Source organism: Prionailurus viverrinus, unplaced genomic scaffold (assembly GCF_022837055.1).
Source record: "Prionailurus viverrinus isolate Anna unplaced genomic scaffold, UM_Priviv_1.0 scaffold_33, whole genome shotgun sequence".
Taxonomy (NCBI): Eukaryota; Metazoa; Chordata; class Mammalia; order Carnivora; family Felidae; genus Prionailurus; species Prionailurus viverrinus.
In genome coordinates, this window is record NW_025927604.1 from 1,484,973 (window position 1) to 1,494,102 (window position 9,130).

General features: G+C 56.0%; 1 protein-coding gene and 1 long non-coding RNA gene across 9 annotated transcripts in view; one reads left to right on the forward strand and one right to left on the reverse strand.

Moving 5' to 3' along the window:
- Positions 1-4,433, reverse strand: part of LOC125158323 (uncharacterized) — a 31,316-nt gene extending 26,883 nt beyond the window's left edge. For 3 of the 5 annotated variants that reach the window (XR_007149344.1, XR_007149345.1, XR_007149343.1), the window contains exons 1-2: positions 4,307-4,405; positions 3,127-3,328 (exon numbers count right to left, since the gene is read on the reverse strand). This is a non-coding gene — a long non-coding RNA (uncharacterized LOC125158323). Of the gene's footprint in view, positions 1-3,126; positions 3,329-4,306 lie in introns of all 5 variants that reach the window. The other 2 variants (XR_007149346.1, XR_007149347.1) reach the window with 2 other exon arrangements.
- MYT1L (myelin transcription factor 1 like) overlaps positions 1-9,130 on the forward strand; it is a 143,569-nt gene extending 134,439 nt beyond the window's left edge. For 2 of the 4 annotated variants that reach the window (XM_047845245.1, XM_047845246.1), the window contains exons 18-20: positions 1,179-1,282; positions 5,876-6,019; positions 6,316-9,130. In XM_047845245.1, coding sequence (XP_047701201.1) covers positions 1,179-1,282; positions 5,876-6,019; positions 6,316-6,456 — 389 coding nt within the window. In that variant the 3' untranslated portion in view covers positions 6,457-9,130. Of the gene's footprint in view, positions 1-1,178; positions 1,289-5,875; positions 6,020-6,315 lie in introns of all 4 variants that reach the window. The other 2 variants (XM_047845248.1, XM_047845247.1) reach the window with 2 other exon arrangements.

Genomic DNA, 9,130 nt, shown 5'->3' on the forward strand with positions numbered 1-9,130 from the left:
CCAGAAATCAAGCTGAACATGCGTGTTCTCTCTGCTGTACAGAGGAAAGGCCGCGTCTCCCCCAAGACGTGCGCGTGTGGTTCACCTCAGGAAGATCGCCTACTGTTCCGATGTCCATTTTCTTTTCCATTTCACTAAAATCAACAACTGAGACCCAACACCATGGATCCCACCGCTCTGTCTTTGTCTTTCGGACGCGTTGGTGGGGAGGCCGGGTGGGCCAGGGCCCCAGGTGTCCCGGGCCTTCCCTCCCAGGGTGGCCGCCCCCCCTTCTGTCTGCAGACTGGAGAAGGGCGTCTATTCTGGCCCTGAGGCCTGGGCTGCACGCCTTGTCCAAGCGTTAAGTCAGCCTCCACTGCTGAGCTATGTGACCACGGGATGGCGATCCCGAGTCCTGGGCTGTCAAGGGTGAGGGTCTCTGTGGAACTCCTACCATTCTTCCCTTGACTACATTCAGCCTTAAAAGACCCACAGGCCAGAACGAAAAAGGGTCTGGATCTTTCCGCCCTGGCGCCTTCTACTGCCAGCAAGCAGCCAACTGAGCTAGAAACTTGGCCCCGGCGCCCCACGAGGCCAGAGCTGGCGGTCGGTCCCAGGGCACCCAGGGCGGGGCGGGGGGCTGGTGCAGCCTATACTCCCCATCGCCCCGCAGCCGCAGCAGTCCCAGCAGCAGATGCATGCTTTCTAGCATTTTCTCGTTTGTGTCAGTTACGTGGCCCGTGTGCAGAGAGCCCTTTGGGGACGACCCCCGCAGTCCCCCTCAGCCGCCACGAGTCTTGGCGGGAGGGGGCCCCGGGCACTCGGGCCGCAGGTGTGGTCACATGTCAGCGGCTCTGCAGGGCCTGGCGAGGGCAGGGACGCTGTTGGTCTCATTTTCGGATGTGTCCATGGTGTGACAAGGGAGAGACTGAAAATGGGCTGAGGGGGGTGAGCCCACCTCCAGGACGGAGACAGGGCAGTGGGGCCCTGGGCGGTTGTCCCCTAGGGGCCCCCTCACGGTGGAGAGGGGTCTGTGTGCCTCGGTTGTAGGGCTGGAAGAACATGCAAACTGGGCTATTCTATAAACCCAAGAGTCTCTTCTTCCAGAAAACCCAGTTCCAAACAAAAAGAGCACAGAAAACTCAAAATGGTGGCTGTGTCTACACGCACGATGCTTGAGCGCAGTTCTGTCCTTACAGGCATAGAAAACGATGAAGAAATCAAGCAGTTGGATGAAGAGATCAAGGAGCTCAACGAGTCCAACTCCCAGATGGAAGCCGATATGATCAAACTCAGGACTCAGGTAACAGTTTTTGAAGCCCTCAATTTTAGCCACCGTGTGCGCTCGGGCCGGGGACCCGGGGACCCGGGGACGTGCCAGCTCTTGGGCTTAGGGACAGGCCAGCGCTCAGCCTTGGGGCTCCGGGGACGCGTCAGTGCTTGGGCCGAGGTCACATGCTCCCCTTCCCCTATATGCCACCCCATTTTCATCCCATGTCCTGATTGCTGATGTGGGCTGTTTTGGTGGCTGAACCCTTGGTGCACAGTGACCGCCAGCCCCCTGCTTCCTGCCCCAACACACACTTGAGTGAAATGCCCTTGGCGAGCAGTCCTGCCCGGAGGGTCTCCCGTTCCTGCACATGAGCTGCTTTCCTCCCGAGACACGGCAGGCCCTAATGTCCTGTGGTCACTGTGTTACCTAGGGAGACAGCATAATTCCCGGAGAGGAGCAGCCTGGCCCCAGGGTCTTATGGAAGGCCGCCCGTTCGTGGGGCCCCAGGCCCAGGTACCCAGTGCAAGGAGGGAGGGAGGGAGGGAGGCTGCCCGTTCACGGGGTCCTAGGCCCAGGTGCCCAGTGTCAGGAAGGAAGGAAGGAGCAGCCATTATTGAGCACCTACTGGATACCTGGCCGCAGGGGCCGTGGTGTATAGTCCCACTGCACGCACAGTGTCCACGGGGTAAGTGTCATCACTGTCCCGTTACACATGACTGGCTGAGCCGAGGCCAATGGCCCGTCCGCGGCAGCTCCGAGCCCCGTCCCCGAGTCCACGCGGCACCCACGCGGCACCCCAGGCGCCCTGCCTCCTCTCTGGGAGCACATGTGGGTGCTGCCGTCACAGCTGCAGCGAGGCACGTCCATCCTGGAGGAAGCCAGGGCTGCACGCCCTCCCCCCGCGGACCTCTCCTGGCCGCCCACAGAGCGGGCCTGTGGCACATCGGGTAGGGGTCACAGCTCTGCTGTGCAGTGGGCTGGCTCCGTCCGTGGCGGCATCGCACCTCCAGGGAGGCTGTGTCCCCACCGGAGCGCCCAGGGGGACCCCACGGGTGCCCCTGAGTGGGAAGGAAGCGCAAAGCGGGGGCGTCCTCTCTCCGGCGCGACTGTTCTGTTGAGCCGTTTCCACGCCAGCCTGCTGGCCCACGGCAGCCTCGCCAGGGCTCGCTCTGGTTACCAGCTGGGCGTTGTGCTTAGCACCAATCCGCATGCAGGGCCGTGCCCGGCCCCAGGTCAGAGGCCCAAAGCAGGTGAGGGCCCCAGGAGGACTTAGGGCCACAGGGGCCCCGGTGAGCCCGCACACCTGCAGTGACTTGTTTCACTGGGTCCAATGAAAGCACCTTCCCGGACTTGTATTCTGCTCCCACGGGTGGAAGCCTGAACACTGATCGACCCAGCTCGCGCTCGTAATCCTGAGGACTCAGAACCCCCCACCCGTCCTGGGTGGTGAGCCGCAGCCGGCCGGGCCACATTCTGACAAAACGCACTCGTGTCCCGCTGGAAGGCCTCCTTCCTGCCCACCTCCGTGCCCGGCCGGCCCTGCGGTGGAAACACAGCTTTCCCGTGTGTCTGCTCGAGGGGCCGAGCCCTCACACGCTGGAAATGGGGCCCAGCAGCAGGAGCCAGTGCAGGGACGAGGGCCAGGCGCTGGGCGCCCCCAGACCCGAACTTCCCAGCAGCCCCGCACATCCGGAGCAGAGACAGGCCCCTGTGCACACATTCGTCTCACCCCTCGCTGGTCCTTTTGTCCCCGTGTGGATTGCCACTGCCCACCTGGGGCTTTCCGACATCCCGTGGGAAAGTGTGCTCCTGGAGGCGTCCATGTGCCTCCAGCGTCAAAAGTGAATTTAAGGGTTGACATGTATCCCACTGACCTGGCTGCTGTCCCTCGGTGGCTCCTCGTCTCTGGAATGCAAGCCCGGTGTCTTCAAGGGACTGCAGCACGCTGAGCCAGGGTCCGTGAGCCCATGGTTTCCGGGGCTGGAGGGTGCAGGGCAGGTCAGCTGAATGATGACACGGTCAGTCGGCCACGGAGACAGCACTCAGCAGCCCGGGAGCAGCCCGGACCTGGTGTCCCTCAGGAGGAAGGCATACGTGCTCATTCCTGGCAGCTTCCCGCCCCCAGTCGGCGCTCAGGGACAAATGAGGCTGTGGCCACAAGAGCCCCGCTACCCAGCAGCCCCTGAGTGCCTCTGCCTTCTAAATTTTGGCCATGGCACAGTTAGCCTCCCAACCTTGTCTTGGAAAGTGCCAGAAGGTTGGTGGTCCTGCCCCTGGGTTTCCCATGACCCCTGGCACCCTCACTCCCTATCAGTGACCAGAGGTAAAGGCAAGCATTCCCGGGGCCACCAGGCCGCACAGAGACACCACAGGGGACACAGCCCAGCAGTCTGAGTGGACGAACCACTGAGATGGTCCGTTCCCTGCTGTTCTCCCCGACCCAGCAAATCCAGGCCTGAGGCCCTGCCCAGGTGACTCGGAGAGGCAGGGACCGAGCCCGCGGCTCTGGGCCCAGTGCTGCCTCGCCTGTTCATACGCTGGGGCTGCGTGCAAGTCTTCAGCGTGGAAAGAGATTCTGCTGCTTCCGATCATTTTCTGGGTGGCGGGTCTGGCCCCAGCCTCTCCCCGGGTCCCAGGTCCAGAACTGGAGACCGAAAGTGTCGGTCTCTCCATTTGAAATGGCCAGAACAGTATGAAGACTTACATATGTTTCTAATATTCTCAAATCAGTGATTCTTAGCTACGTCTAGTTTGCTTATAAATCTCATTTTTCACTCAAGTCTTGTCTAGATTTTGAATGCACACACACAGGCCTTCCCGGCGCCTCCCAGCTCTGCCACAGTGACTGGATGCTCCCCAAGCATTTAGAGAGGATGTGCTTGTCAGATAGGGACACCTGTGTCCTTGTCCCCAAGCTGAGGACAGGGAGGGGACCAAGACCACATGGCTCATGGGCAGCAGAACCAGGCTGCTGGCCGGCTGCCCAAACCCCCAGTCCTGGAACCCCCACCAGTGCAGGCCTCTTGGTTTGTAGGCCCCTTCTACCAGAGTTACCTCTGGCCTTTCTTCCGCTGGGCTTTGCCACAACGGCCGCTTCCCTACTGGCTCCAGGACGGACTGGAGAGGTCTCCGCTTCCGCCTCCTTCTCTTCCACAGCCCCTCCCAGAGCAGGGGAGAGCCCCACCCTCAGACAGCTGGGGCAGGGGGGCGGGGCTGGGGCAGGAGGGCGGGGCGGGGGCAGGAGGGCGGGGCGGGGCAGGGGGCGGGGCCTGGCAGGAGAGTGGGGCGGGGGGGCAGGAAGTTGGGGCTGGGGCAGGTGGGCGGGGCTGGGCAGGGGGCGGGGCTGGGGCAGAAGAGTGGGGCGGGGGCAGGAAGTTGGGGCTGGGGCAGGAGGGCGGGGCTGGGGCAGCTAGGCGGGGCTGGGGCAGGAGGGCGGGGCTGGACGGGAAGTTGGGCTGGGACAGGGGGCGTGGCTGGGGCAGGTGGGCGGGGCTGGGGCCTGCTTTTGCTCAGCAGCCTGCCCTGCGGCCAACTCCACGTGTTTCCGGGGCGGGTCACTTGAGTTTGGGCCCGAGCTGATGAGCGGTGCAGGAGTAACCGAGGTCTTGTGGGAACACGGTGCGCATCCCTGCAGGAGAGCCTCGTGGGTGGGTGTTTTCCGGAGCCCTCCCGTGTACCCCCGCGCCGCTGCGGCCCGCGGCCCCCCTTAGGCCCCGGGTCTTGGCTCTCCGAGGAAGCAGCAGGCAGGCTAACGGGAGCAGGGAAGGGCTCCGTGAGGAACGGGGGGGCAGAGTTTTGAGGGGCGGTGCAAGTAACTCAGGGGCGAAGGCGGCTTCCCCGTGAAGAACCGGGTTCAGGTGCCCGTTTTCCTGGGCCCTAACTGTGCCCTGGGTCGCCCGCGCGCCCTGCCTGCCTCGCCCGGGCTGCGTGCACGCCCAGCAGCCCAGGCGGGTGGGGGCGGCTCGGGCTGGGTCAGTGAGCGCTGGCTGTGGGCTGGAGGCGGGGCCGGGGGGCGCTAAGGCCCCTGAGCCTCTCATTTAAGAGAAGCCCGGTAGGCCTCAGGTAGTCCAGGAAGGTGGTCATGTCTCCACCTGCAGATGCGGAGAACGCCTACTGCGTACCCCCCGGGGGGAGGGGGCAGCGATCGCCCGTGAAGGTGGACGAGGGCCCACTGCCACCTGTGGACCAGACAGCCACCTGCCTCACGAGTAACTTTACAGTTTAGGACTTAACCGGGGGCAGAATTAGATTCAGGCTGAACCGGACGAGCTGGCCCCAGCGTTGTTGGGGTCAGAGTAGTCGCTGGAGACGTCCTCGTGGGAGAGGTCCTCGGTGATAGTCCTGCCTGAGGACAGAGCTGTGAAAACGTAGAATAAAAGCCGGCCCAGCCCATCGGCCCCTCCCCGGAAAGACAAGCTGCGGTAGCCGAGTTAGCAAATTTTCGAGGGTAATGCATCAAAAGCGTTAAGAACGGGACCCTTAAAACGACCGCTTCTTACCGTCGAAGCCTTTCCGGGGGAAGCTTCCTCTGGGTGGCGGGCTGCCGAGGCCTGCCGCTGTGGGGGCACACGCACCCCACGGCCCGCCCTCCTGTTACATGGCACACAAATTTGTGCCTTCTAGATCACCACGATGGAGAGCAGCCTGAAGACCATTGAAGAGGAGAACAAAGTAATCGAGCAGCAGAATGAGTCTCTCCTGCACGAGCTGGCCAACCTGAGCCAGTCCCTGATCCACAGCCTAGCCAACATCCAGCTGCCGCACATGGTAAGTGACTGAGGGCGGGCGTACAGGCAGTCGCTGTCTGCTTCTGTGCCTAAGCTCATGGTTCTCCACACTTTGGATGTCTGCGCTCACCGCCCCCAAAACCGTAGCGCTAGCGGCTAGAAGCACCGGTGGGGCAGATCCTGCACTCCCCGTAAGGTTAAGTCCTTACGCTCTGAGTAGGCCTTTTAAGTAGCGAAAAGACGGCGGCCCTATGCTATGATACTATTTTATGCTGATGTGAATATCCTATTAAGAAAGTAAAAGTTGTGTATGAACTACTATTTAATATCTCGTAGGATCCAATCAATGAACAAAATTTTGATGCATACGTGACTACTTTGACGGACATGTATACAAATCAAGATCGTTATCAGAGCCCAGAAAATAAAGCCCTACTGGAAAATATAAAGCAAGCTGTAAGAGGAATTCAGGTCTGAGCAGCTGCTGTAGGTGACGGGATGTTGTTTAAAAGGAGACCTGTTGTTCTTTGCTGCTGTGATTCACCAGAAAGTGTTCTATATTTATTTCTGTTTGAAACAGTGTGACGCTTACAAGACTTCATAATGATTTTATGTCTTGCTTTAAAGATAGTACCTGCAGAATAGTTTTCAATACATTCACATTTTGTACGTTTTCATATAAGCTGACATAGTGTGATATGCCATGTAATGTTTATAGCTGCTAATGTATGCACATTTGGGGGTATATATATTTCTGAAGAGGTAAGCGGATCAAAATAAATAGAGTGTAAATTCTTTTTAATGCTTTAGTGATTAAATGTTTTAGTATTTTGAACTGAAATGGACAAAAAAAACAAAAAACAAAAAACAAAAAAAAAAACAACCCAGCTTTGAATGATCATGTGGTGACCCCGCAGCCACTTTTTAGACATTATCATTTTGCCTCATGTTGGAGGATTTTATGGAATTTAAGAAATAACATTTTGTGTGCATATTGTTTCATAGCAAGAATTGGTTGCAAAAAAATGCTTTATTTTTGAACAATGCTTGGAAATATTATGTGATTTTTTTGTTTGTTTGTTTTAGGAGGATGGTGTATGGTGGGGGCAATAAATGAGGTTTTTTGCATTCCAAGGAAATGGCATATGGATTAACTGTAAGAAATGAGATAAGTAATTTATTGTAAGACAACATCAAGCCATGGAAACTTGGCAGAAGATTCAAAGCAGCTTAAACAGCACTTTTAAATTAACTCCTGAGCATTACATGGTGTGCCTCTGGGAACTGCAGTTAAGACAGGGGCTTATGAGAGGTGGACAGCGCGAAGATTTCCCTTTCCAGTGTCAGTAGACTTTGGAGCAACCTCCCCTTATCTCCCCGAGAGCTGTGTGCCCCTCTGAAGCGTCTGTCCTTGCAATGGCGTCTGTCTCACAGAACCTGTGTGCTCTAATTTAAGTTCAGAGATAATTTCAGAGTATTTATTTCCCCTCTTTCCACCTTTAGAAATTATTACTGTCGTTGTTGCTGTTACTATGACTTCACATTCGGGGAATAAGGCAAATGAGGCGGGAGTCCTACCGCGGGGCGCTTTCTGCTGGGCGGCGGAGCGCAGCTCAGCGGGGACGCCCGACGCCGAGTGCCCGCACACAGGCCTTTCTGTTCCACCTTCCCCTGGAGACCCGGCGACCACAGGGCCTTTGCAGAGCCTTGCTCTTTGATTTGTCACGACCTATTCTAAGAACGAATGCAATCAGATTTTAAGAGTAATTACCTATGCGTCAGCACTTTTTTGCTTTACACTAGATCATCCTAGACTTGCTTATACTTGGAGATTTGATTGTTTTCTTCCAATGACTGCACTATATGTATGCATAAGACCACTTTTGATTGCTGCGCCCTCCCCTTCCGAGTAGTCCCTAGGACGGCGTGTTGTGTCTTCTGGTGTTGACTTGAGTTACATGTAACGGCATCTCTTCCCTCCATGTCTTGATGTTATGCAGGAAGTACAGAAGTACTTTAAAATTTTGTTATGAAAAAAAAAAAAGATGGGTTTTGTAAAAATAAAAAAAAAAAATATTTTTAGCAGAACAGGACTTACAGGGTCATTGTCCCCACAACGTGCCAGTCGACTATTTGCACTTACCTTGTCCTATATATCCGTACGGAGGTGTGCAATTCCCGGGGTCAGCAGCCTCGCGAGGCCGGCCCTGGAAAGATGACAGGAGCCCTCACGGCTGACCCGACGATGTTGCTAAGGGAGATTACAGGGATCTCACAGCAAATACTGATACAATACTCAACCTCGGTATATATATGTGTATAAATATATGTACACCCCCAGCGGCACTTTATACTGTCCACTGTACAAACGCTCACAGTTTTCCGCGAGGACGTTACTAACGAGCTGGGAAAGATGACGGACCTCCCGGGGCCCTGCAGCGCCCGCCCTGGAGAGCGCCCTCTTTCTGTTGTGCGATTAGTTGTGGCTGCCGTGCTCAGAATCGCCTTTTCGAGAGCTGAAGCGAGGTGCTTCTCGGTCACCCGATGCCATATACACCGTCGGGGCCCTGGGCTCTCGGGGGGGCCCTGCCGTTCGTGTGGGCGAATGCGTTTCCCTGCCGCGATGTGTCCGCAGCTTCTCTGCCAATATAGTAATGCTTTTAGTAGAGTAATAGCTAGTATCAGTTCTGGATTCTTCTCGTTATCACCTATGTACAATGGAAAGGGGTTTTAAGCACAAATCTGCTGCTCATCTAACGTTGGTACATAATAGCCAATCAAGAGTTATCTGTGACTATTATATAGGGATCACAAAGTGTCACATATTAGAATACTGACCTTTCATACAGAATTATTGTGAGTCATCAGAGTTTATTTATTATAACTTCTTGTTCGTATTCATTTCTGAGTTAATTTAAGTAACCGTTTATGAAGACAGAATTTTGTATAAATATTTATTGTGCTCTCTGTGGAACTGAAGTTTGATTTATTTTTGTACTATGCGGCATGGGTTTGTCGACACTTTCATTTTGCTATGAACGTGTGGAATCACGAGTTGCGGTGATACTTCATTTCTAAATTGTGAACTTTGTACAAATCTTGTCATGCTGGATGTTAACACATCTTACTCTAAATAAAGACGGTGTTGCCA